The 26,450-nt window shown below is 64.6% G+C and overlaps 4 protein-coding genes across 6 annotated transcripts; 1 reads left to right on the top strand and 3 right to left on the bottom strand.

The window, feature by feature from the left end:
* Positions 1–242: 242 nt before the first annotated feature.
* Positions 243–5,988, bottom strand: SARS2 (seryl-tRNA synthetase 2, mitochondrial). 3 transcript variants are annotated; one of them, XM_063182737.1, is made up of 16 exons: positions 5,647–5,988; positions 5,366–5,461; positions 5,218–5,247; positions 4,984–5,124; positions 4,163–4,217; positions 3,869–3,932; positions 3,111–3,216; positions 2,917–2,964; positions 2,722–2,830; positions 1,679–1,724; positions 1,452–1,539; positions 1,259–1,371; positions 1,078–1,171; positions 706–798; positions 551–616; positions 243–475 (listed from the first exon to the last, which is right to left on the bottom strand). In XM_063182737.1, the coding sequence occupies exons 1-16, from the start codon at positions 5,986–5,988 to the stop codon at positions 335–337; spliced, it is 1,632 nt and encodes a 543-aa protein (XP_063038807.1). In that variant the 3' UTR covers positions 243–334. The 3 variants fall into 3 exon arrangements, with proteins under 3 accessions (XP_063038807.1, XP_063038809.1, XP_063038808.1); XM_063182739.1 differs by having other exon boundaries at positions 2,722–2,791; XM_063182738.1 differs by having other exon boundaries at positions 4,984–5,121.
* Positions 5,989–6,656: 668 nt separating this feature from the next.
* Positions 6,657–7,586, bottom strand: MRPS12 (mitochondrial ribosomal protein S12). Its single transcript, XM_063182733.1, has 2 exons — positions 7,365–7,586; positions 6,657–7,237 (listed from the first exon to the last, which is right to left on the bottom strand). The coding sequence occupies exons 1-2, from the start codon at positions 7,411–7,413 to the stop codon at positions 6,855–6,857; spliced, it is 432 nt and encodes a 143-aa protein (XP_063038803.1). The 5' UTR covers positions 7,414–7,586; the 3' UTR covers positions 6,657–6,854.
* A 289-nt stretch (positions 7,587–7,875) lies between these two features.
* PAK4 (p21 (RAC1) activated kinase 4) lies at positions 7,876–21,733 on the top strand. The gene is given in 10 exon segments (XM_063182732.1): positions 7,876–7,930; positions 8,215–8,275; positions 11,578–11,794; positions 15,485–15,868; positions 17,141–17,274; positions 18,190–18,316; positions 19,403–19,528; positions 20,494–20,601; positions 20,603–20,629; positions 21,502–21,733. Coding segments are annotated over 8 exon segments (1,263 nt in total). The 5' UTR covers positions 7,876–7,930; positions 8,215–8,275; positions 11,578–11,593; the 3' UTR covers positions 21,658–21,733.
* A 2,725-nt stretch (positions 21,734–24,458) lies between these two features.
* On the bottom strand, positions 24,459–25,705 carry SYCN (syncollin). The gene is given in 4 exon segments (XM_063182740.1): positions 24,459–24,785; positions 24,787–24,936; positions 25,188–25,283; positions 25,571–25,705. Coding segments are annotated over 4 exon segments (708 nt in total).
* Positions 25,706–26,450: the final 745 nt, after the last annotated feature.

The raw sequence follows: 26,450 nt of genomic DNA, 5'->3' as shown, positions 1-26,450 counted from the left end.
GCAGGACACACCTGTGGCACTGGGGACACCTGTGTGAGTTTGGGGACAGGTGTGGCACTGGGGACACCTGTGTGAGTTTGGGGACAGGTGTGGCACTGGGGACACACCTGTGGCACTGGGGGACACCTGTGTGTCCCAGAGCACCCCTGGAGCAGAGCACACACCTGTGACACGGGGGGGGGCATTTCCAGGTTTTATTCCCAGCGTTTGTCGCCGCGGGCGGGGCCGTCACACGCCCCGTGTCCCGCCGTGTCCCACGCTGTCCTGCCGTGTCCCACGCTGTCCCACGCTGTCCCACGCTGTCCCAGCTCCATCCGAGGGCCGCCCCCTCCCCTCAGGGCCCCCTCCCCATTTTGGGGGGGCCGCCCCCGGGCTGGTTGGGGCCGATGTAGCTCAGGAGGGGCGCGGGGGGCCGGGCCAGCACCTCCCGCCCCACCAGCGGCTGCAGCGCGGGGGGCACGCGGACGCGCCCGTCCTGGGGGGCACGCGGGGCAGGGTGAGCCCCCCGGGAGCCCCCAGACCCCCGCGGGACCCCCCCCAAATCACTCACCGGGAGCTGGTTGCACTCGAGGAGCGCGATCAGCAGCCGGGGCACGGCGCAGGCGGTGCCGTTCACCTGGGGGGGGGGACACGGGCTCAGGGGGGCCCAGAGAGCGCCCCCGGGGTTCTGGGGGTCTCCCGGGGGTTTGGGGGGGGGTCACCCACCGTGTGGGCGTGGCTGAGCCGGCCCCCCTCCCCGCTGTACATGATGTTCAGCCGCCGGCTCTGGTAATCGGTGCAGTTGGAGGCGCTGGAAATCTGGGAGGGGGTGAAGGGGACGGGGGGGGGGGGGGGTCAGCAGGTTTGGGGCACCCCCCTCCTCCACTCCCCCAAAACGGGGGTCCTGACCCGGCACCAAGGGTGAGAATAAATGGGGGTGGGGGGAAGGCGCGTGACCCTGGGCACCTCTGGATTTTTGGGGTTTTCCCAGAATTATTTGGATTCTCCCCAGATTACTGGGGCTCTCCCCGAATTGTCAGAGTCCTCCCCAAGTTACTTGGGCCCTCCCTGAATTATTGGGGTCCCCCCTTCCCTCACCTCCCCAAATTTGCCCCGTCCGGGCATCCAGGCCTCGATGTCGAACTTGCGGTAGGCGGGGAGCCCCAACTCCTCCGTGGGCATGTCCAGGACACTGGGGGGGCCGGGGGGGCACAGTTAGGAGCGATTTCGGGGGTCCCACAGACTGGGGGGGCGCCCCCCCTCCCCAAACCCCCCTCACCGGTAATGGAGCCCCAGCTCTGAGAAAATCTCCTTCTGGAGCCCCAGGAACTCGTCCAGCAGCTCCTCGCTCTCGGTGCCGCGCTCGGCCGCCGTCACCCCGAACATCTCCACCTTTGGGGGGCGCAGGGGGTGACCCCCCTGCCTCTGCCCCCCCCGGGGCTCCCTCCCAGTGCTCCCAGTGCTCCCAGTACCTTGGTGAACTGGTGCACGCGGTAGAGCCCCCAGGGCTCGCGGCCCGTGTCGGTCTCGGCGCGGTAGCAGGTGCTGGAGCACACGACCCTGGGCGGGGGGCACGGGCTCAGGGGGCCCCAGAAACCCCCCAGGCATTGGGGGCCACAAAAAGCCCCCCCAGGGAACTGGGGAGGGGGCGTCCCCACAAGGGGAGGGGGTCCCTGGGCAGGACGCAGCCCCCCGGTACCTGACAGGCAGGTCCTGCAGCTGCACAGCGTGGTCCATGAAATACCCTGGGTGGGGGGACACAGGGGGGGGGTCACCCCAAATCCGTCTGCCCCCCTGGGTGAGTCCCCCCAAATCCATCTGGCTCCCCCCCCTCCACTTTCCTCTCCCATTTTTTTACGATTTTCCTTGCGTTCTCCCCCCGTTTTCCCCATTTTCACCCATATTTTCCCCCCATTTTCCCCATTTTCTCCCGTCTCTCCCCCATTCTCCCCCTGCCCCCGGGTTTTTCCCAATTTCCCCCCGTTTTTTCCCCATTTTCCCCCCATTTTCCCCATTTTCTCCCGTCTCTCCCCCATTCTCCCCCTGCCCCCGGGGTTTTCCCAATTTCCCCCCTATTTTCCCCATTTTCACCCATATTTTCCCCCATTTTCCCCCATTTTCTCCTCTCTCTCCCCCATTCCCCCCCTGCCCCCGGGGTTTTCCCCAATTTCCCCCCGTTTTTCCCCATTTCCCCCCATTTTCCCCATTTTCTCCCGTCTCTCCCCCATTCTCCCCCTGCCCCCGGGGTTTTCCCAATTTCCCCCCGTTTCTCCCCATTTTCCCCCCATTTTCCCCATTTTCTCCTGTCTCTCCCCCATTCTCCCCCTGCCCCCGGGGTTTTCCCAATTTCCCCCCGTTTCTCCCCATTTTCCCCCATATTTTCCCCCGTTTTCTCCCGTCTCTCCCCCATTCTCCCCCTGCCCCCAGGGTTTTCCCAATTTCCCCCCGTTTCTCCCCATTTTCACCCATTTTCCCCATTTTCTCCCGTCTCTCCCCCATTCCCCCCCTGCCCCCGGGGTTTTCCCAATTTCCCCCTGTTTCTCCCCATTTTCACCCATATTTTCCCCCCGTTTTCTCCCGTCTCTCCCCCATTCCCCCCCTGCCCCCGGGGTTTTCCCAATTTCCCCCCATTTTTCCCCATTTTCCCCCATATTTTCCCCCCGTTTTCTCCCGTCTCTCCCCCATTCCCCCCCTGCCCCCGGGGTTTTTCCCAATTTCCCCCCGTTTCTCCCCATTTCCCACCTGCAATCCCCACCTCCGAGGTCCCGGCCAGGCACAGGTCCTCGAAGCGCGCGGGGTCGATGCTGTAAACCTGGGAGGGGGCGGCGCTGGGCTGGACCCCGCAGCCCTCCTGGGGGGCACAGGGGGTCACTGGGGGGCTCGGGGAGGGGGCTCGGGGGGCGCTTGGGGGTCTCGGGGGGCTCGGGGGGCACTCACAAAAACGGCTCCTCGCAGCAGGTCCGGCACCGCCATGGGCAGGAAGCCCTGGGGAAAGGGAGATCGGGAGACTCCGACCACGCCAGGGGACCCCAGACCCTCATTGGGACCCCCCTGAGCCTCCCTGGGCGCCCCCAGACCCTCCCCGGACCCTCCCAGAGCCTCCCTGGGAGCCCCCAGGTCCCCCCGCCCACCTTGCTGAGCAGTTTCTGCAGGGTGAAGGTGACGAGGGCGTGCTGGAGCAGGGCCCCGGCCCCGCACAGGTAATAGGAGCGATGGCCGGACACGTGGGACAGGCGCCTGGGGGGGGACAGGTGTGGGACAGGTGTGGGACAGGTGGGACACCCTGCACAGGTAATAGGAGCTATAGCTTGACACATAGGACAGGTGTGGGACAGGGTGGGACAGGGTAGGACAGGTGTGGGACACCCTGCACAGGTAATAGGAGCAATGGCCGGACACGTGGGACAGGCGCCTGGGGGGGGACAGGTGTGGGACAGGGTGGGACAGGGTGGGACAGGTATGGGACACCCTCCCAGTCCCGCACAGGTAATAGGAGCGATGGCCGGACACGTGGGACAGGCGCCTGGGGGGGGACAGGTGTGGGACAGGTGTGGGACAAGGTGGGACACCCTGCACAGGTAATAGGAGCGATGGCCAGACACGTGGGACAGGCGCCTGGGGGGGGACAGGTGTGGGACAGGGTAGGACAGGGTAGGACAGGTGTGGGACACCCTGCACAGGTAATAGGAGCGATGGCCGGACACGTGGGACAGGCGCCTGGGGTGGGACAGGTGTGGGACAGGGTAGGACAGGTGTGGGACACCCTGCACAGGTAATGGAAGCGATGGCCGGACACGTGGGACAGGCACCTGTGGGAAGACAGGTGTGGGACAGGGTAGGACAGGTGTGTGTCCGTCCCCCCCCCCCCCCCCCCTCCAGGTGTGCTCACCTCTGCCGGATGATGTCCAGCCCCTCCCCCAGCTCCAGGTGTCCCTTTGGCTTGAAATCGAACACTGGGGGAGGGGAGGGGGAACCTCGGTCACCTTTGTCACCTCGGTGACCCCAGACCCCCCGACCCCCGCCCAGCCCTTCCCAACACCCTCCAAACCCCCCCAGACCCCTCCAAACCCCCCCAGACCCTCCAAACCCCCCCAGACCCTCCAAACCTGCCCCCCAAATCCTCCTGAACCCCGAGATGCCCCCAGACCCTCCCCACGCCCCCCAGGACCCCCCCAGCCCTCACCTGGTTTCTCCCCAACCACCTCGAGCAGCCGGGCCTGGCTCTGGTCCCCGACGGGCTGGGGGGCACAAAGGGTTGGTCTGGGGGTGCCAGGAGACCCCCAGAGCACCACGGGGGGGCACAGGGGGATTTTTGGGGGGTCTCAGCACAGCGGGGTGGGTCCTGCTGGGTTCTGGGTGATTTTGGCTGATTTTGGGGGGATTTTTGGGGGTCTCAGCACAGCGGGGTGGGTCCTGCTGGGTTCTGGGTGATTTTGGGGGGATTTTTGGGGGTCTCAGCACAGCGGGGTGGGTCCTGCTGGGTTCAGGGTGGTTTTGGGGGGGATTTTTTGGGGGTCTCAGCACAGCAGGGTGGGTCCTGTTGGGTTCTGGGTGACTTTGGGGGGATTTTTGGGGGGTCTCAGCACAGCAGGGTGGGTCCTGTTGGGTTCTGGGTGATTTTGGCTGATTTTGGGGGGATTTTTGGGGGGTCTCACCACAGCAGGATAGGTTCTGTTGGCTTGCGTGGATTTTGGATGATTTTGGGGAGGTTTTAGGGGTCTCAGCACAGCGGGGTGGGTCCTGCTGGGTTCAGGGTGATTTTGGCTGATTTTGGGGGGATTTTTGGGGGTCTCACCACAGCGGGGTGGGTCCTGCTGGGTTCAGGGTGATTTTGGGGGGATTTTTGGGGGGGATTTTTGGGGGGGATTTTTGGGGGTCTCACCACAGCAGGGTGGGTCCTGTTGGGTTCTGGCTGATTTTGGGGGGATTTTTGGGGGTCTCACCACAGCGGGGTGGGTCCTGCTGGGTTCAGGGTGATTTTGGGGGGATTTTTGGGGGTCTCACCACAGCGGGGTGGGTCCTGTTGGGCAGCTGCAGGGCCCCCAGGTAGAATCTCTGCTCCAGCTCAGATTCCTCGGCCTGGAGCACCCGGAGCTGCCCCCGGAGGCTCCGGCCCCGCTCCCGCAGCGCTGCCAGCTCCGGCTGCTGCCAGGGGGGCACCGTCAGGGCCTGGGGGGCCACGAGACCCCCGGGGCACCCCCCAAAATTCCATTCCATTCCATTCCATTCCATTCCTACCGTCTTGGCCGCTGCCTTGTCCTGGGAGGCCTGGGGGGGAAAGGAGTCAGGGGGTCCTTGGGGGTCCTTGGGGGTCGTGGAGTGGCTCAGAAAGGGAAGGGGGTCAGGGGGCGTCCAGGGGGGTCCAGGGGGGTCCTGGGGGTCTCACCATGATCTCGCGGACCCCCTGGGCCACGCGCCCCTTCTCCGCCTCCAGCCGGGCGATGCCATCGCGCACCTTCCCGAGCCGCGACCACGTCCGCACCTGAGGGGTGACCGGGGGGGCGTGGCTCGGGGGGCGTGGCTCAGGTGGGCGCGGCTCAGGTGGGCGCGCTGGCCACACCCAAACCGGGGAGGGGAGGGGGTGCGCGCGCGCAGGCCCCGCCCACTCCGGGCCAAGCCCCGCCCCATGCCGCCTCAAGCCCCGCCCCCGCGGTCGCCGCCACTCACGATCTCGCGGAGCGCGGCGCCCCCTAGCGGCCCGCGGCGCCGCTCCACGTCCCGCTCGCTGAGCGCGGTCACGTCCAGCTGCGGCCGCGCGCTCAGCCCCTCACGCGCGTGCTCGTACAGCCGGCTCCTCCCGGCCGCGGCCCCGGGAGAGGCCCCGGGAGCGGGGCCCAGACCGGGAGCGGTACCGGGGGAAGGCCCGGGAGCAGGGTCCGGACCGGGAGCGGCCCCAGCACCAGGAGAGGACGCGGGAGCGGGACCCGGACCGGAAGCTGCCCCCGCGGCCCCGCGCCGCCCGCCCGCCGCCCGTCCCGCCGCCCGCAGCAGCGCCCGGCGCGCCGCCATCTTGGGCACCGGCGTGTGGGGGTCATGCGGGGGAGGAGCCGGGGCGGGGCTCGGGGAGGAGCCGCGCACACCCCTCCCACCCGGGCGAATTTGGCCACGCCCCCTCTCGTCCCAGTGACACCCCAGGGTCATCCCAGTAACGCCAGTGACCCCCCCAGTGACCCCCGTGATACCCCAGGGTCATCCCAGTGACCCCCCCAGTGACCCCAGTGATACCCCAGGGTCTTCCCAGTAACGCCCCCAGTGACCCCCCCAGTGACCCCAGTGATACCCCAGGGTCATCCCAGTAACCCCAGTGACCCCCCCAGTGACCCCAGTGATACCCCAGGGTCATCCCAGTAACCCCAGTGACCCCCCCAGTGACCCCAGTGATACCCCAGGGTCATCCAGGTAACGCCCCCAGTGACCCCAGTGACACCCCAGGGTCATCCCAGTAACCCCAGTGACCCCCCCAGTAACCTAAATGAGCCCCCCCATGACCCCAGTGACATCCTAAGGTCTCCCAAATGACCTCCCCAGGGACCCCCTATGGTACCCCAGGGTCATCCCAGTGATGCCTCCAGTGTCCCCAGTACCCCAAAGGCCCCTTCCCAGTACCCCCAGTGTCCGCCCCCCCCACCCCTCCCCACACACCTCACTCCACATCACCACCAGCACGCTTTAATCTGAATTTTCTGAATTTTACCCACCCAGGCCGGACCCATCCCCGGCCTGGGCTCACCCCTCCCAGCCCCCCCAGCATCATGGGGATCCCCCCCCTCATTTCTTGGCCTGCACGTGGGCGCACTCGGGGGTCTCCCCCCTCCTTTCTTGCGTCTCCCTGCTCTTTTCTTGGCCTGCAGGTAGGCACACTCGGGGGTCTCCCCTCATTTCTTGGGCTGCACGTGCGCGCAGTCGTGCTTGCCGCGCACCACGGTCAGCTTGACGCCGGGCAGGTCCTGCGTGCGCCCGCCCTGCACCAGCACGACGTGGTGCTCCTGCAGGTTGTGGCCCTCGCCGGGCACGAAGGCCACGGCCTCGCGGCCTGTGCTCAGCCGCACGCGCACGCAGCGCCGGTTGGCCGAGTTGGGCTTCTTGGGCTTGCGGATCAGGTTCTTGAGCACCACGGCCTTGAGCTGCGGCCGGCCCAGCGTGGCGCCCGGCTGGCGGGGAGGCGGCGCGGAGCGGCCCCGCCGGTGCATCTGGTTCAGGGTGGCCATGGGGCAGCGCGGGGCACAGGCAGGAGGCGGCGGCATGAGCAGGGACGGGGCTGTGGAGGGGACATGGAGAAAGGTCAGGGGGTTTTGGGGGGTTGGCAGAGGCTCTAGGGCCCCAAAGGGACCTGCCCAGTGCCTCCAGTTTGGGGGGTTTTGGGGAGGAAGGGGAATATTACGCACTGCAGCGCGGCAGCGAGGCGGCGGCCCTGAGCACGGCGCGCAGCGACATCTCCGAGGCTCTGAGAGGAGAAGGTGCGATCAGAACGGCCCGGGGAGGGCAGCGGAATTCCTCAGGAATGTCCTCAAAATCACCGGGCAGCGGCGGCACTGGAGCCCGCACGTTCCTCTCACCGCGCCGCCATCTTACCCAGCTTCGGGCGCACCGCGCTGCGATTGGATAGCGGAGGTGCCAATCTTCGTGATTCGCGCGGTGATTGGTCAGACTGCAACTGATCGCTAGAGGTCCGCCCCTTCAGCAGCAACTTCCGCGTTAGGCCCCACCCCTCCCTCTATAAACCCCGCCCGAAAATTATCTCCCCGCCCATATTCGGCTCCGCCCCGCCCTAGGCCACGCCTCTTGCCCATATGTGGCTCCCCATCGCCCGCTCTTTGCCCATAAGTGGCTGGCCACGCCCCTCCCGCCTGTGTCCCCGCCCCCATGGGCGTGGTCTGTCGCCGCGGCGACGCGAGCGTGGGAGGACCCGGATGTGGCTGGATCCCAACATGGCGGCGGCGGCGGCGGCCGAGTGAGGCCTGAGGGGGCCCGGGGGGGATTTGGGGCGGATTTGCGGATTTCGGGGGGATTTGGAGACCCCCCAAAGCCAAGGGGTGGTTCGGTGATGGAGGGAGGAGGGCTGGGGCCCGGTTTGAGGCTCCCCAAATCGCCGGAGGGGCGGCAGCAGCAGCCTGGGGAAGCTCTGGGATTGGGGATATGGATCCCACCGCTCCCCGCCCTAAAAAAAAACGCCAAAAACTCCCCAAAATGGGGGCTCGGGGCTGCTCCTGAGGGAATTCCCTTCTCCTCCTGCAGCAGTTTGAGCGGAGGAGCCGGAACGCGGAGCTGAGGCAGGAAAGTTTTCCCTCGGCGGAAGGTAGGAAGCGAATTCCGAGTCAGGTCCGAGTTAATTCCCGGAATTTCTGATCCCGCGGGGATTTGGGGGTCTCCTCCCCACAGTCCCATCCAGAGCCCTGGGATGGGCTTCTCCCGTGGATTTGGGTCGGGAACCCCAAGGCGGAGGGGCGCAGGGATCCCTCAGGAATGCCCCGACTCCTCAAAAACAGCATTTCCCCAAATTTTGGCACAGCAGGAAGGGAAATTGCCATCCCCACTGGTTTTCCGTGGTGCTCCTGTCGCCATTCCTCAATGGAAAGTGAGGAAAAGGAGAAAAAAAATCAGAAAAGCCTCTGGATTTGGAATTTATTTGCGTTTTCTCTGGAATTTAGTGGATTTTCAAATAAGGAATGGTGGGATAGAGGGGTTGACCCGGGGTTGGTCTGGAAATAAGTGGAAATTTGGTTTATGGGAAATACCCACATATGGAAAAGATCCAGCAATCCCTTGGAAATGGCCAAAAACTTCTCCCTGCTCCCATTCCCGGTTGGGTTTTGGGGGTAAAAGGTGGGAATTCGGTCACCAGCACCTCGTTAACAGCTGTGGGACGAGCAGGAAGAAATTCCCAGAATATTCCTGCCCCTGGCTTTGATTAATCCTTTAATTTGCTCCTTTTCCATGGGATAAAAGCCCTGGGAGGAATATTTGGGTTTTCTGGAGCTGCTCCCGAGCCGGCCCCGGGAGGGGTTTGCATTTTCCTGGATTTTGGGGAGGGATGTGCATTTTCCTGGATTTTGGGGAGGGATGTGCATTTTCCTGGATTTTGGGGAGGGATGCGCATTTTCCTGGATTTTGGGGATGTGCATTTTCCTGGATTTTGGGGAGAGGTTTGCATTTTCCTGGATTTTGGGGAGGGTTGTGCGTTTTCCTGGATTTTGGGGAGGGATGTGCATTTTCCTGGGTTTTGGGGAGGGATGTGCGTTTTCCTGGATTTTGGGGAGGAATGTGCGTTTTCCTGGATTTTGGGGAGGGATGTGCATTTTCCTGGATTTTGGGGAGGGATGTGCGTTTTCCTGGATTTTGGGGAGGGATGTGCATTTTCCTGGATTTTGGGGAGGGATGTGCGTTTTCCTGGATTTTTGGGCACCTGGGTCGTCACGGATGGTCGGGATCGTTACTGATTAATTGGATCCTCGTTAATTGGCCCTTCCTTTGCCCCGAGCCGGAGATTCCCGCCCTGCCTCCCTCCCTCTCCCTGCACCTGCAGCTCCGGGGAAGCTTCCTGCTGCAGGAAAAGGGCAGAATTCCGACAGAATTCCTCTTTTTCCTCTTCCTTCCACGCTTTTTCCCTTTCCTGGTTCTCCTCCCTCGCTTCCCTGCTCTCTCCCGTCCCGGGTTTCCCAGAAGCTCTGAGCGCTTCATTCCCCTTTTCCCGGCATCTCCCGGTTCCCTTCCCGGATATTTTTATTTTTATTTTTTCCCCCGTTCCCCTGAGCTTCGGAGGCTCCGGATTCCTGGAATTCCGGGATTCCTCCTGAGCAAAGGCCGCCGCTCCTCCTCCTCCTCCTCCTCCTCCTCCTCCTCCTGCTGCTGCAGATCCAGCCCGGCCAGTCCAACCCGCCCTGGCCCCGGCCTGGCTTTTCCTGGAGTTCTGACCCCTCGGTGGGGATTCCTGGCCTGGCTTTCCCGGGAATTGTGGCCCCTTGGTGGGAATCCCAGGATTCCAGCCCCTTTCCCGGGATTCCAGCCCCTTCCCGGGATTCCAGCCCCTTCCCAGCCTCATTTTCCCGGGAATTGTGGCCCCTTTTTGTGGGGAGCACAATTCCCACCAGGGCGCAGCCCGACTGCCGCTGATTTTGGGGAAAATTTGTGGGATTTTGTCGGGGATTTTAGGGAAAGCGGGAGGTTATCCCCGCCCGGTGCGGATTCAGTTCCTCGTTAATTGGTGACTGATTAAGCCCCGCTGGGATCCCAGGAATGCGGCCTGGGAATGGCTGAGGAGCAACTTCACCCCCGTCCTGGCCCCTTCCCACCCTCTGGAATTCCTCAGGACCCCTCTGCCCCTGCCAAGTGCCGCCGCATTTCCACGACCACCTGGGAAAGAGAAAGGTTTTGGGGTGAAATCCCGTGGATTTGGTGTCCAAGGGGTTACGGATGCTGCGCCTCATCCCGGCTGAGCTGGGTCACCCTCGGATGTTCCCCACGGAGAAAAACCCAAATGCTGCAGATTTTAATCCTCCCGCCCCAAGCTCAGCTGCAATTCCCCCAAACCAGGAGAGTTTTCCGTCAGAAAATGGGATTTTGGCAAACCCCAGAGGATTCCCAGGAAGGTGGAAGGAGGGATCAGCCCGGGATGAGCAGGGAAAAGGGAGAAAACACGGGATTCTGACAGCTTTTGGCTGGGGCCGAAGTGGAGGAGGAGGAGGAGGAGGAAACCTCCATGGTGGATTATTGTTTTAGGGAGAAATCCTCAAAGACTGGGAAAAAACAGTGAGAAAACCTTGGAAGCAGCCGGATTCTGGTGCCTGGAAAATGGGATTGAGCCAAGGAGATGGGAAAAGCTGGGAGGAAATGGGAAAAGTGGCACCAGGAAAAGCAGTGAAAGTGGGAAAACCAGACCTGCCCAGGGTCCGTGGGATTTTGGGGCCATTCCCAGTGGGATCCGTGCCCTCCCAGCTGAGCTCGTTCTTGGCCTGGGAAGTGCAGGAAAAACGTGGAAAAACAGGGAATGAAACCAAACCCTCACATGGTGCCCCAGAGCGCTGATCCTGGCACTGGCATCCCAGGAAAAGCAGATTTTTTGGGGCTTTTTGAGGTGCTTTAAATCTGTTTGTTGGTTCGGGTTGGGTTAACGGATTAATCCCGTTTCCAAGTAGGAACTTATGGTGCTTCCAAGTTTGGACTGGGGGGAGAAATGGGAAGTGATTGGATAAAAGTGGGGGATTTTGGATGGAAGTGGTTGGTGGATGGGTAAAAACCATTCCAGCGGCGGGATTTTCAGGGCTGATCCTGTTCCCAGGGCTGGATTTTGGGGACCATTCCCAGGGCTGGATTTTGGGGACCATTCCCATTCCCAGGGCTGGATTTTGGGGACCATTCCCAGGGCTGGATTTCGGGGACCATTCCCAGGGCTGGATTTTGGGGACCATTCCCAGGGCTGGATTTCGGGGACCATTCCCAGGGCTGGATTTTGGGGACCATTCCCACTCCCAGGGCTGGATTTCGGGGACCATTCCCATTCCCAGGGCTGGATTTTGGGGACCATTCCCATTCCCAGAGCTGGATTCCAGCTGCCAGCCCCATTTCCCACCCCCTGAACCCGCGTTTTTTCCCCCAATCCAGGAGCACAGCCCGGGCCATGTTCTCCAAGAAGAAGAAGCGCGTGGAGATCTCGGCGCCGTCCAACTTCGAGCACCGGGTGCACACGGGCTACGACCCCTCGGAGCAGCGCTTCACGGGGCTGCCCCGCCAGTGGCAGGGGCTGCTCGAGGAGTCGGCCCGGCGCCCCAAGCCCCTCGTGGACCCCGCCTGCATCACCGCCATCCGCGGGGCCCACAAGGTGGGAGAGCCGCGGGGGCGCGGGGGGCCCTGGTGTGGGGAGGGCCCGGCGGGGTCAGCGTTCTGGGTTTGGGGTCCTGGAGGAGGTAACGGGGTGCTGGGTGACGTTTGGGGTTGAACTGGGGGCACTTTGGGGGTCCTGGAGGAGATAACGGGGTGCTGGGTGATGTTTGGGGTTGAACTGGGGGCACTTTGGGGGTCCTGGAATAGTGTGGAGGAGATAACGGGGTGCTGGGTGATGTTTGGGGTTGAATTGGGGGCACTTTGGGGGTGCTGGAATAGTGTGGAGGAGGTAACGGGGTGCTGGGTGACGTTTAGGGTTGAACTGGGGGCACTTTGGGGGTCCTGGAGGAGATAACGGGGTGCTGAGTAATGTTTGGGGTTGAATTGGAGGCACTTTGGGGGTCCTGGAATAGTGTGGAGGAGGTAACGGGGTGCTGGGTACTCTTTGGGGTTGAATTGGGGCAGTTTGGGGGTCCGGGTACTCTTTGGGGTTGAATTTGGGGTGGTTTAGGGGTCCTGGAGGAAGTAACGGGGGTCTGGGTGCTCTTTAGGGTTGAATTGGGGGCGTTTTGGGGGTCTTGGAATGAGGGGATTTTGGGGTTGTTTGATATTGGGGGGCTGTGGAGCAGGTCAGGGGTTGCCAGCCACCCAAAAAGCCAAACTCGGAGCGATTTGGGGGTCAGGGAGGTGGGAGCTGGGCCCCCATGCCTTTCCTACCTCCCAAAAAAGACAAATGGGGGAGTTATGGACCCAGAGATTTGGGGATCGTGGCGGGAGGTGTCGGGGGAATTTGGGGTCTTTGGGGTGTATAAGGGTGTCCTGGATGCTCTTTGGGGTCAAACTGGGAGGAATTTGGGGCTCTTGGGGCAGGCAGGTGATGGTTGGGTCCCCCAGGACAGGGATTCCCCAGTGAGACCCTTCCCCACTCCCTAACCCTAACCCCACCCCATGGGGACTCGGGGTCACTCCCACCTGACCCCTTCCCCTTCTGTGTGTGCCCCCTTCCTTCCCACACCCCCCATTCCAATATGCCCCCCATTCATTCCCACATCCCCCCATTCCTTCCCACACCCCCCATTCATTCCCACATCCCCCCATTCATTCCCACACCCCCCATTCCTTCCCACACCCCCCATTCCTTCCCACATCCCCCATTCCAATATGCCCCCCATTCATTCCCACATCCCCCCATTCATTCCCACATCCCCCCATATTCCCACATCCCCCCATTCCTTCCCACACCCCCCATTCATTCCCACATCCCCCCATTCCTTCCCACATCCCCCCATATTCCCACATCCCCCCATTCATTCCCACATCCCCCCATTCATTCCTACATCCCCCCCATATTCCCACATCCCCCCATTCCAATATGCCCCCCATTCCTTCCCACACCCCCCATTCCTTCCCACACCCCCCATTCCTTCCCACACCCCCCATTCCAATATGCCCCCCATTCATTCCCACATCCCCCCATTCATTCCCACACCCCCCATATTCCCACATCCCCCCATTCCCACCTCAGCCCCGATATTCCCCCCATTCCCACCCCATCACCCCCCCCCCCAGTGTTTGGGGACCCTCCCATGGAGGGTGGCCCCCAGTTTGTGCCTCTGGGACTCTCCCCAGCCAGTCCCCCTCCTCCCCGTGCCCATCCCGCAGCCATTCATTCTGCGTCACGTTTCTGTTGTTTTTTCCCCTTTTTCCCCTTTTCCCCGCCGTGCGTGTCCCCCGTCCCTCCCCGCAGCCCATCGTGCGCGGCTCCAAGGGGCCCCAGGACGGGACCCCCGGCGGCCGTGACCGGACGCTGGCGTGGCTGCTGGACGAGCTGGCGGCCGTGTCGGTGTCGCGCTCCAACTCCCTGCGCCGCGACAGCCCCCCGTGCCCCTCCCCGGAGAACGGCCTGGCCCCGGCGCCCCCCCGGCCCCGCCCGGACCCCCAGGCTCGCCCCAAGTCCAGCTCGGCCGGGGAGGGGCCCCCGCGGCCCCCGGCCCGCGAGCAGCGCCCGCTCTCGGGGCCCGACCTGCGGCCCCCCGACGGCCCCCGCCAGGGGCTGAAGACGGCGCCCGGACGCCCCTTCCACACCTACCCCCGAGCCGACACCGACCCCGGCCCGGGGGGCAGCGCCCAGGTAAAGGGCTGAGCCCGGCGCTGGCCGCGTCCTCCTCATCCTCCTCTTGTCGCTGCTGCTGCTGCTCTGCTTCGTTCTCCAGAGCGGGTTCTCTGCTCCTCTTTCCAGAGCGGCTTCTCTGCTCCTCTTCCTCCTCTTCTTGCTGCTGCTGCTCTACTTCATTCTCCAGAGCGGGTTCTCTGCTCCTCTTTCCAGAGCAGGTTCTCTGCTCCTCTTTCTCTTCTGGCTGCTTCTCTGCTCCTCTTTCCAGAGCGGGTTCTCTGCTCCTCTTCCTCCTCTTCTTGCTGCTGCTCTGCTTCCTCTTCTAGATCAGGTTCTCTGCTCCTCTCTCTCTTCTTGCTGCTTCTCTGCTCCTCTTTCCAGAGCGGGTTCTCTGCTCCTCTTTCCAGAGCGGCTTCTCTGCTCCTCTTTCTCTTCTTGCTGCTGCTGCTCTACTTCATTCTCCAGAGCGGTTTCTCTGCTCCTCTTCCTCACAGCTTCCACTGGGATCGGCAGCAGCTTCCTTACCCAGCCGCATCCTTGGCTCTGGAGCAGTTCCTTCCTTTTCTTCTTCTGCTTCTTCTTCTGCTTCTGCTTCTTCTGCTTTTTCTGCTTCTTCTTCTTCTTGCTCTTCCTCTTCTTCTCGCTGCTCTCCTTCCTTTTCCAGAGCAGGTTGTCTGCTCCTCTTCTTCTTCATCCTGCTGCTCTGCTTTCTCTTAGAGAGCGGATTCTCTGCTCCTCTTCCTCTTCTTGCTGCTGCTGTGTTTCCTCTTCTAGATCAGGTTCTCTGCTCCTCTTCCTCCTCTTCCGGTTGCTCTGCTTCCTCTTCCAGAGTGGATTCTTTGCTCCTCATCTTCTTCTTCTTCTTCTTCTTCTTGCTGCTCTCCTTCCTCTTCCAGAGCAGGTTCTCTGCTCCTCTTCCTCCTCCTCACTCAGCCCTTCCCTGCAGCCTCTGGCCCCTGACTCTCCTCCTCCTCCGCCTCCCTCAGCCCTTCATTCCCACGGCAATCCCGGACTGTGACCCCCGAGTCTCTTCCTCCTCCTCTTCCCTCAGCCCTTCCCGAGTCCCTTCCTCCTCCTGCTCCTCCTGCTCCTCCTGGCTCAGCACTCCCGGGCTCTGACCCCCGAGTTCCTTCCTCCTCCTCCTCCTCCTCCTCCTCCTGCTCCTGCTCCTCCTGGCTCAGCACTCCCAGGCTCTGACCCCCGAGTCTCTTCCTCCTCCTCCTCCTCCTGCTCCTCCTGCTCCTCCTGGCTCAGCACTCCCGGGCTCTGACCCCCGAGTCCCTTCCTCCTCCTCCTCCTGCTCCTCCTGCTCCTCCTGGCTCAGCAGTCCCGGGCTCTGACCCCCGAGTCTCTTCCTCCTGCTCCTCCTCCTGCTCCTCCTGCTCCTCCTGGCTCAGCACTCCCAGTCTCTGACCCCCGAGTTCCTTCCTCCTGCTCCTCCTGGCTCAGCACTCCCGGGCTCTGACCCCCGAGTTCCTTCCTCCTCCTCCTCCTCCTCCTCCTGCTCCTCCTGCTCCTCCTGCTCCTCCTGGCTCAGCACTCCCGGGCTCTGACCCCGTCTCCGTGTCCCCGCAGGCCGATCACGCCGCGGGACGCCCTCAGGAGGGGCCCCCCAACGGGCCGCTCCCCGCCTCGGCAGGAGCCCCCCAAGCCCCCAAAGCCCCGGCGCCTCCTCCTCCTCCTCCTCCTGCTCCTCCTGCCCCGCCGGAGCCCCCGGCCCCGCGCGGCCCCGGCCCCGCCGCCGTGCCGCAGCGCGTGTCCCACGAGCAGTTCCGGGCGGCGCTGCAGATGGTGGTGGACCCCGGGGACCCCCGCTCGTACCTGGACAACTTCATCAAGATCGGCGAGGGCTCCACGGGCGTGGTGTGCATCGCCACCGTGCGCGGCTCCGGGCAGCTTGTGGCCGTCAAGAAGATGGACCTGCGCAAGCAGCAGCGGAGGGAGCTGCTCTTCAACGAGGTGAGGGCGGCCCCGGGGAGCCCCGAGAGGCTTGGGGAACACTGAGAGCGTTGGGGAGCCTTTGAGAGCCTTGGGGGAACCCCGAGAGGCTTGGGGAGCCTTTGAGAGCCTTGGGGACCCTCTGAGAGCCTTGGGGACCCTCTGAGAGCCTTGGGGACCCTTTGAGAGGCTTGGGGACCCTTTGAGAGCCTTGGGGACCCTCTGAGAGCCTTGGGGACCCTCTGAGAGCCTTGGGGAGCCCCGAGAGCCTTGGGGAGCCCCGAGAGCCTTGGGGACCCTCTGAGAGCCTTGGGGACCCTCTGAGAGCCTTGGGGAGCCCCGAGAGCCTTGGGGACCCTTTGAGAGCCTTGGGGACCCTCTGAGAGCCTTGGGGACCCTCTGAGAGCCTTGGGGAGCCTTTGAGAGCCTTGGGGAGCCTTTGAGAGCCTTGGGGACCCTCTGAGAGCCTTGGGGACCCTCTGAGAGCCTTGGGGAGCCTTTGAGAGCCTTGGGGACCCTCTGAGAGCCTTGGGGAGCCCCGAGAGCCTTGGGGAGCTCTGAGAGCCTTGGGGAGCTCTGAGAGCCTCCTTGGGGAGCCTTTGAGAGCCTTGGGGACCCTCAGGAGGAGGCCCTGGGGAGCCCTCCAAGAGCACTTGGTGACCCAGCAGGGAGCTCCTGATGGCCTGGGGACCCCTGGGGACAGTGCCAGGCTGCCATCGCCATGTCCCCAAAGCTCTCAGGTGGTCCCCAGGCCCTGGGGGACAGTGCCAGGTCCCCATGGCCGTGTTCTTCCCCCGTGCCCATGTGCCCAGGGCTCTCAGGGACAGTGCCAGGCCCCCGTGCCCATGTGCCCAGGGCTCTCAGGGACCGTGCCAGGCCCCCGTGCCCGTGTCCCCAGGGCTCTCAGGGACAGTGCCAGGCCCCCGTGCCCGTGTCCCCAGGGCTCTCAGGGACAGTGCCAGGCCCCCGTGCCCGTGTCCCCAGGGCTGTCAGGGACCGTGCCAGGCCCCCGTGCCCATGTGCCCAGGGCTCTCAGGGACAGTGCCAGGCCCCCGTGCCCGTGTCCCCAGGGCTGTCAGGGACCGTGCCAGGCCCCCGTGCCCATGTGCCCAGGGCTCTCAGGGACAGTGCCAGGCCCCCGTGCCCGTGTCCCCAGGGCTGTCAGGGACCGTGCCAGGCCCCCGTGCCCGTGTCCCCAGGGCTCTCAGGGACAGTGCCAGGCCCCCGTGCCCGTGTCCCCAGGGCTCTCAGGGACAGTGCCAGGCCCCCGTGCCCATGTCCCGCTGTCCCCAGGTGGTGATCATGAGGGACCACCAGCACGAGAACGTGGTGCAGATGTACAACAGTTACCTGGTGGGCGACGAGCTCTGGGTGGTGATGGAGTTCCTGGAGGGCGGCGCCCTGACCGACATCGTCACCCACACCAGGTGAGCACACCTGGGGGGGCAGAGCAGGGGGCACGGGGGGGGGGGTGACAGAGGTGGCAGGGTGGTGGCAGAGGTGACAGGGCACTGACAGAGGTGGCAGGGCAGTGACAGAGGTGGCAGGGCAGTGACAGAGGTGTCAGGCTGGCTGCAGAGGGGGCAGGGGGCAGTGCCAGGATGGTGGCAGGGTGGGGACAGAGGTGTGAGGCTGGCTGCAGAGGTGGCAGGGGCCGCTGCCAGGGCGGTGGCAGAGGTGACAGGGCAGTGACAGAGGGGTCAGGCTGGCTGCAGAGGTGTCAGGCTGGCTGCACAGGTGGCAGGGGGCGGTGCCAGGATGGTGGCAGGGTGGTGACAGAGGTGTCAGGCTGGCTGTAGAGGTGGCAGGGGGTGGTGCCAGGATGGTGGCAGATGTGCCAGAGGTGGCAGGCTGGTTGCAGAGGTGGCAGGGTGGTGGCAGGGGGCAGTGCCAGGGCAGTGACAGAGGTGGCAGGGCAGTGGCAGAGGGGTCAGGCTGGCTGCAGAGGGGTCAGGCTGGCTGCAGAGGTGGCAGGGTGGTGGCAGGGGGCAGTGCCAGGATGGTGGCAGAGGTGGTAGGGCACTGACAGAGGTGGCAGGGCAGTGACAGAGGTGTCAGGCTGGCTGCAGAGGTGCCAGGGGGCGGTGCCAGGATGGTGGCAGGGTGGTGACAGAGGTGTCAGGCTGGCTGCAGAGGTGGCAGGGGGCAGTGCCAGGGCAGTGACAGAGGTGTCAGGCTGGCTGCAGAGGTGGCAGGGGGCGGTGCCAGGATGGTGGCAGGGTGGTGACAGAGGTGTCAGGCTGGCTGCAGAGGTGCCAGGGGCCGCTGCCAGGGCGGTGTCAGGGCGCGGTGCCAGGGCGGCGGCAGCGGTGCCAGCCCGGTGGTGCCCGTGTGCCGCCCAGGATGTCGGAGGAGCAGATCGCCGCCGTGTGCCGCTCGGTGCTGCGCGCGCTCGCCGTGCTGCACGCCCAGGGCGTCATCCACCGCGACATCAAGAGCGACTCCATCCTCCTCACGCACGACGGACGGGTAGGCGGCAAACTGGGGGCAAAACCTCCAGAACAAAAACCTCCAGAACAAAAACCTCCAGTGGGGACCCCCAGAAACGCCCCCCAAAGCCCGCCTGACCCTCTGGGGTCCCAGCCCCGCTGGCAGGTGAAACACTCGGATTTGGGACAGTAGAGACCCCCAGAAACGCCCCCCAGACCCCTCCCTGACCCTCTGGGGTCCCGCCCTGACCCCCCCCGGCCCCACTGGCAGGTGAAACTCTTGGATTTTGGACAGTAGAGACCCCCAGAAATGCCCCCTAAACTTTCAGATTTCAGAGAGTAGAGACCCCCAGAAACGCCCCCCAAACTCTCGGTTTTCGGACAGGAGGACTCCCAGAAATGCCCCCCAAACTTTCAGAGAGTAGAGACCCCCAGAAATGCCCCCCAAACTCTCGGATTTTGGACAGTAGGGACCCCCAGAAACGCCCCCCAAACTCTCGGATTTTGGACAGTAGAGACCCCAGAACGCCCCCCAAACTCTCGGATTTCGGACAGTAGAGACCCCCAGAAATGCCCCCCAAACTTTCAGATTTCAGAGAGTAGAGACCCCCAGAAACGCCCCCCAAACTCTCGGATTTCGGACAGTAGAGACCCCCAGAAACGCCCCCCAAACTCTCGGATTTCGGACAGTAGAGACCCCCAGAAATGCCCCCCAAACTTTCAGATTTCAGAGAGTAGAGACCCCCAGAAACGCCCCCCCAAACTCTCGGATTTTGGACAGTAGGGACCCCCAGAAACGCCCTCCCCAAACTCTCGGTTTTTCGGACAGTAGAGACCCCCAGAAACGCCCCCCAAACTCTTGGTTTTCGGACAGGAGGGACCCCCAGAAACGCCCCCCAAACTCTCGGTTTTCGGACAGGAGGGACTCCCAGAAATGCCCCCCAAACTTTCAGAGAGTAGAGACCCCCAGAAATGCCCCCCAAACTCTCGGATTTTGGACAGTAGGGACCCCCAGAAACGCCCCCCAAACTCTCGGTTTTCGGACAGTAGAGACCCCCAGAAACGCCCCCAGACCCCTCCCCGACCCTCTGGGGTCCCCGCCCTGACCCCCCCGGCCCCCCGGCAGGTGAAACTCTCGGATTTTGGGTTCTGTGCCCAAGTGAACAAGGACGTGCCGCGGCGCAAGTCCCTGGTGGGGACCCCGTACTGGATGGCCCCCGAGCTCATCTCGCGCCTGCCCTACGGCCCAGAGGTGGGGCAGGGGGCTCGGGGGGTCTGGGGGGTCCTGGGCTGCCTTAGGGGGTGTTTAGGGTGGGCTTCAGGGGGTTTGGGCTGGGTGTGTGGGCCCCCAGGTTCATCTCCTGCCTTCTCTGCCACCTCGAGGTGTCTTGTGGGGAGTTGGGATGGGCTTAGGGGTGCCCAGGGTGGGTTTGGGAACGGGTTTGGAATGGGTTTAGGGTGGGTGTGTGGGGTGCCCAGGGTGGGTTTGGAATGGGTTTAGGGGTGCCCAGGGTGGGTTTAGGGTGCCCAGGGTGGGTTTAGGGGTGCCCAGGGTGGGTTTGGAACGGGTTTAGGGGTGCCCAGGGTGGGTTTAGGGTGCCCAGGGTGGGTTTAGAGTGCCCAGGGTGGGTTTGGAATGGGTCCATGGGTGCCCAGGGTGGGTTTAGGGGGAACAGGGTGGATTTGGAATGGGTTAAGGGGGAGCAGGGTGGGTTTAGGGGCGCCAGGGTGGGTTTAGGGTGCCCAGGGTGGGTTTGGAATGGGTTTAGGGTGGGGTATGGGGGTGCCCAGGGTGAGTTTAGGGTGCCCAGGGTGGTTTAGGGGTGCCCAGGGTGGGTTTAGGGTGGGTTTAGGGGTGCCCAGGGTGGGTTTGGAATGGGTTTAGGGGCGCCCAGGGTGGGTTTAGGGTGGGTTTAGGGTGCCCAGAGTGGGTTTAGGGTGCCCAGGGTGGGTTTGGAACGGGTTTAGGGGTGCCCAGGGTGGGTTTAGGGTGGGTTTAGGGTGCCCAGGTGGGTTTAGGGGTGCCCAGGGTGGGTTTAGGGGGAACAGGGTGGGTTTGGAACGGGTTTAGGGGTGCCCAGGGTGGGTCTGGGGATACCCAGTGTAAGTTTGGGGGGCTCCAAGTGGCACGGAGTGGGTTTGAGGGGCTGCCCCCCCTAACCCCCTCCTCACTTTTGGTCATTTTTGGGGTGACCCCCCCCCCCCCCCCCCCCGCAGGTGGACATCTGGTCCCTGGGGGTGATGGTCATCGAGATGGTGGACGGGGAGCCCCCCTATTTCAACGAGCCCCCCCTCAAAGCCATGAAGCTGATCCGGGACAACCTCCCCCCCCCGGCTCAAGAACGGCCACAAGGTAACTGGGGGGGCAGCCCCCCCCATTTCTGGGGGTCTCTCACATCCCCCCATTTCCCCCCTTTAGGTGTCCCCCGTCGCTGGAGGGGTTCCTGGTGCCCCCTCCCCCATTTCAGGGGTCTCACACCCCCCTTTCCCCCCCCCATTTCAGGGGTCTCACACCCCCCTTTCCCCCCCCATTTCAGGGGTCTCACGCCCCCCCTTTCCCCCCCATTTCAGGGGTCTCACACCCCATTTCCCCCCCCCATTTCAGGGGTCTCACACCCCCATTTCCCCCCCCATTTCAGGGGTCTCACACCCCCATTTCCCCCCCCATTTCAGGGGTCTCACACCCCCATTTCCCCCTCCCCATTTCAGGGGTCTCACACTCCCATTCCCCCCCATTTTCAGGGGTCTCACACCCCCATATTCCCCCCCATTTCAGGGGTCTCACGCCCCCATTTTCCCCCCTTTCAGGGGTCTCACACCCCCATTTTCCCCCCCCATTTCAGGGGTCTCACACCCCCATTTCCCCCCCCATTTCAGGGGTCTCACACTCCCATTTCCCCCCCCCATTTCAGGGGTCTCACACCCCCAGTTTCCCCCCCATTTCAGGGGTCTCACACCCCCATTTTCCCCCCCAGGTGTCCCTGTCACTGAAGGGGTTCCTAGTGCCCCCTCCCCATTTCAGGGGTCTCACGCCCCCTTTCCCCCCGTTCAGGTGTCCCCGTTGCTGAAGGGGTTCCTGGTGCCCCCTCCCCATTTCAGGGTCTCACACCCCCATTTCAGGGGTCTCACGCCCCCATTTCCCCCTCCCCATTTCAGGGGTCTCACACCCCCTTTCCCCCCCAATTTCAGGGGTCTCACGCCCCCATTTCCCCCTCCCCATTTCAGGTGTCCCCGTCGCTGAAGGGGTTCCTGGAGCGGATGCTGGTGCGGGACCCCGCGCAGCGCGCCAGCGCCCCCGAGCTGCTCCGCCACCCCTTCCTGGGCGTGGCCGGGCCCCCCGCCTGCATCGTGCCCCTGATGCGGCAGCACCGGCTGCGCTGAGGGACCCCCGGCACGGGGAGAGACCCCCGGCAATGGGGGAGAGACCCCCGGCAATGGGGACAGACCTACGGCACGGGGGAGAGACCCCTGTCCTGGAGGAGAGACCCTCGGACCGGGGGGAGAGACCCCCAGGCAGGGGGAGACCCCCTACCCCGAGAGAGACCCCCCCCACTGCAGGGGGAGACCCCCGGCCCCCTCCTCCTCAGCAGCCCCCCCAAGCTGGAGCGGGCCTGGGACGTTCTGGGGGACCCCCGGCCCCCCAACCTGTACTACTGAGCTGGGGACCCCCCCCCCCAGCAGAGATTTTGGGGAGGGGGAGGCCTCCATCCCCGAGATTTGGGGGTGCATGGGCTCCTCCCACCCCCCCCCCCGCCTTTGGGACCCATTTTGGGGCATTTCCTCCTTTTTTTTTTTGATTTTTATTTTAGCCCCTCTTTTCTACCCAATTCGGGCACTTGGGGTACAGCCCCCCCCCCACACACCTCCGTGAGGGGGGGTCCCCAAAACTACAGCCCCCCTCTCCCCCCCCACACCACACTACTGATTCGGGGTGTGCCCCCCCCCCCGTTTTTATTAATTTTGGGGGTTTTTTGTTTGTTTGGTTCCTTTCCCCCCCTCCCCATGCCCCCCCCCCCTCGGTTTTGGTTTGTTTTTTGTTTGTTTTGTTTTTTAACAAAAAATTGATATTTATACGGTTGGGTTTTGTACCGCGCGGGAGGGGGGGGACACGGGGCCCCCCCAGAATTACACGTGTCCTTTTGGAGCCCCCCGTGTGCTGTGTGTGCTTCTTTTGGGGGGGTGGGGGGCACGCGGGGGGGGCGTGGGGACACCCCCCTCCCCAATACAGGAGCACCCTGACATGCCCTGGGGTGGGGTGGGGTTGTGGGGACACCCCCTCCCCAATAATGGACCCCCTGACATGCCCTGGGGTGGGGGCGTGGGGGACACCCCCTCCCCAATACAGGAGCCCCTGACATGCCCTGGGGTGGGGTTGTGGGGACACCCCCTCCCCAATAAAGGACCCCCCCCGACATGCCCCTGGGGTGGGGGGCGTGGGGACACCCCCTCCCCAATACAGGAGCCCCCTGACATGCCCCTGGGGTGGGGTTGTGGGGACACCCCCTCCCCCAATACAGGACCCCTGACATGCCCTGGGGTGGGGTGGGGTTGTGGGGACACCCCCTCCCCAATAATGGACCCCCCCGACATGCCCCTGGGGTGGGGTTGTAGGGACACCCCCTCCCCAATAATGGACCCCCCTGACATGCCCCTGGGGTGGGGTTGTGGGGACACCCCCTCCCCAATACAGGACCCCCTGACATGCCCTGGGGTGGGGTTGTGGGGACACCCCCTCCCCAATAAAGGAGCCCCCCGACATGCCCCTGGGGTGGGGGCGTGGGGACACCCCCTCCCCAATAAAGGAGCCCCTGACATGCCCTGGGGTGGGGTTGTGGGGACACCCCCCTCCCCAATAAAGGACCCCCCCGACATGCCCCTGGGGTGGGGGCGTGGGGACACCCCCTCCCCAATACAGGAGCCCCCTGACATGCCCCCTGGGGTGGGGTTGTGGGGACACCCCCTCCCCAATAAAGGACCCCCCGACATGCCCCTGGGGTGGGGGCGTGGGGACACCCCCTCCCCAATAAAGGAGCCCCCCGACATGCCCCTGGGGTGGGGGCGTGGGGACACCCCCTCCCCAATAAAGGAGCCCCTGACATGCCCTGGGGTGGGGTTGTGGGGACACCCCCCTCCCCAATAAAGGAGCCCCCTGACATGCCCTGGGGTGGGGTTGTGGGGACACCCCCTCCCCAATACAGGAGCCCCCTGACATGCCCTGGGGTGGGGTTGTGGGGACACCCCCTCCCCAATAAAGGAGCCCCAGGCAGGAGCTGCTGCTGCCTCAGGGCTTTATTGGCTGCAGGGGGGGCAGGGGGGGCACACGGGGTCTCTCAGTGGCTCGGCTCGGCTCGGCTCGGCTCAGGTTCGTCCTTGGTGGTGAATTGTGGCCAGTGCCAGCTCGTGTTGACTTGGCCTGGTTTGGCTTGGCTTGGCTCGGGTCCTGATGGTGAATCCTGGCCGGTGCTGGGTCGTGTTGGCTCGGCTTGGCTCGGTCCCTGATGGTGAATCGGCTTGGCTTGGCTTGGCCAGCGTTGGCTCGGTCAGCTCATCTTGGCCCTCTTGGGGTGCTTTGGCCCACGTTGGCTCAGGCTGCCCCGCGCTGACTCGTGCTGGCACACGGTGATGCAGGCTGGCACGTTCTGACCTGTGCCGGGTCGCAGTGACCCACGCTGGCACGTTCTGACCCGCGCTGGCACGTCCTGGCCCACGCTGGCACATCCTGACCCACGCTGGCACATCCTGGCCCGCGCTGGCACATCCTGACCCACGCTGGCACATCCTGACCCGTGCTGGCCCATGCTGGCATATCCTGACCTGTGTCCCCCGGGTCCCCCCGTGCTCACTTGCAGGTGCAGTACAGGGCCCGGATGGCATCATTCCTGTCCCCATGTCCCCCCATGTCCCCCCCATAGCCCCCCACCCTCACTTGCAGGTGCAGTACAGGGCCCGGATGGCGTCATTCCAGTCCCCGAAGAGCCCCCGTGTCCCCCCGTGCCCCCCAGGTGCCCCCCACCCTCACTTGCAGGTGCAGTACAGGGCCCGGATGGCGTCGTTCCAGTTCCCATGTCCCCCCATATCCCCCCCATAGCCCCCCACCCTCATTTGCAGGTGCAGTACAGGGCCCGGATGGCGTCGTTCCAGTTCCCGAAGAGCCCCCATATCCCCCCCATAGCCCCCCACCCTCACTTGCAGGTGCAGTACAGGGCCCGGATGGCGTCGTTCCAGTTCCCGAAGAGCCCCCGTTTCACCTCCTGCAGCCGCGGCACCGCTCCCGCCGAGAAGCGCCGCGTTTTGCCGCCCTTGGCGCGGCGGGACCACACGGTGAGCTCGCAGCGGGTGCCCACCACGAGCGAGGAGGCGCGGCCGGCCCAGCCCGTGGGCAGGTAGGGCAGGTCGGCGTTGGGGAGCACCTGGAGCGCGTCCCCGGCGCAGCACTGCTCGTAGTAGGGGCTGTTGTCGGCGTAGAGCAGCGCGCAGAGCCGGGTCCCGTTCGCGGGGCGCAGGTCGGCGGGCGCGGGGGCACTGCGCGACCACCCCCCGGGAGCCCAGCAGCGCCAGCAGCAGCGCCAGCAGCGGCGCCAGCATCGCCGTCACCTCCGATGGCACCTGGTGTCGCCGCCTGCTGTCACCTTCTGCTGTCACCGTCACCTCCGATGGCACCTGGTGTCACCGCCTGCTGTCACCTTCTGCTGTCACCGTCACCTGCCGGGCCCGTGCGGGCCCTGGGGCTGAGGTTATAGCCCGGCCCCAAGGCCGGCGGGCGGGGCACACCTGGGAGGGGACACAGGTGTGTGCGGGGAAGGGACACAGGTGTGTTGTGGGGGGGTCCCGAGGTTTGCAGCTCCTGCCCTGCCATGGGAAGGGTACACAGGTGTGTGAGGAGGGTCCGAGGTTTGCAGCCCCCTCCTCACCTGGGAAGGCACACAGGTGTGGGGGGGGGTCCCCAGGAGGGGACACAGGTGTGTTGGGGGGGGGGTCCCACGGTCTGCAGCTCCCCCCATCCCCACCTGGGAAGGGACACGGGAACCGTCACAGGTGTGCTGTGGGGGGGGTCCCGAGGTCTGCAGGTCCCCACCTGGGAAGGGTCACAGGTGAGGGGGGCAGGGGCACGGGAAGGGTCGCAGGTGTGCTGAGGGGGGGTCCCGAGGCCCGCAGCCCCTCCCCCGCCGTGGGAGGGGTCACAGGTGACTCCCCCGGGCCCCCCCGGCCTTGGCTCCTCCCCCTTGCCCAAGGCCGGGCTGGGGCCAAGGTGTTCTGTATGCAAATGAACGCATAATTAGCCGCGGGTTTTCGCCGGTGGGCCCCCGCCCCTTATTTGCATATTCATGACGCCGTCGTGGTCCCGCCGAGCTCCCGCGACGGTCACCATGGCAACCGCAGGGGGGGCGGGGATTGTTGCTCCATTAGCATAGTCCTGACCCGCCCACATTGCGGGAAGAGACGGGGGGGGGGAAGAACCTCGGGGGGGGGGGTTCGCATTGGGCTGGGACCCCCCCAGGAAATGACACCCCCCGCCCCAAACAGGGACCCCCCCAGCCCCAAAACACAGAGCGCGCCCCCCCCGCCCCAAACAGGGACCCTCCCAGCCCCAAAACACAGAGCGCGCCCCCCCCGCCCCAAACAGGGACCCTCCCTAAACAGAGACCCCCCAGCCCCAAAATACAGCGCGCCCCCCCCAGCCCCAAAGTACAGAGCGCGCCCCCCCAGCCCCAAACAGGGACCCCCCCAGCCCCAAAATCCAGCGCGCCCCATCCCAGGAGTGACACTCGCGTTTCTGCCCCGGGGGGGGGCACAGGTTTTTAATGTAAAAACTCGTGTTAAACACTGCGGGGGCCCGGGGGGGGGCGGCTGGTGGGGGGGGGGCGGCGTTTTGGGGAGGGGGGGGGCACGGGGAGGAGCTGAGGCTTTTTTGGGGTGGGGGCGATGGGGGTGGGCGGGGAATGGGCGGGGGGGCTGGGGCGCCCCCCCAGGGTTATCCAGACCAGCCAGATAGGGACCCCCGGGTCGAGTTTATTTTTTTTTTGGGGGGGGGGGCAGAGGCCACGGGAGGGACACACGGGGGGGTCCCCAGGCATCCGGGGGGGCCCCCCCCCTTTTTGGCCCCCACCGCCCCCCATCCCCACGGGGGGCGGGGGGTTTTATTTGGGGGGGGGCTGCGGGTCTCGTGTCATCTG

This window comes from Melospiza melodia, unplaced genomic scaffold (genome assembly GCF_035770615.1).
Source record: "Melospiza melodia melodia isolate bMelMel2 unplaced genomic scaffold, bMelMel2.pri scaffold_306, whole genome shotgun sequence".
In the NCBI taxonomy this organism is placed as follows: Eukaryota; Metazoa; Chordata; class Aves; order Passeriformes; family Passerellidae; genus Melospiza; species Melospiza melodia.
This window is presented reverse-complemented; position numbering and strand designations above follow the sequence as displayed.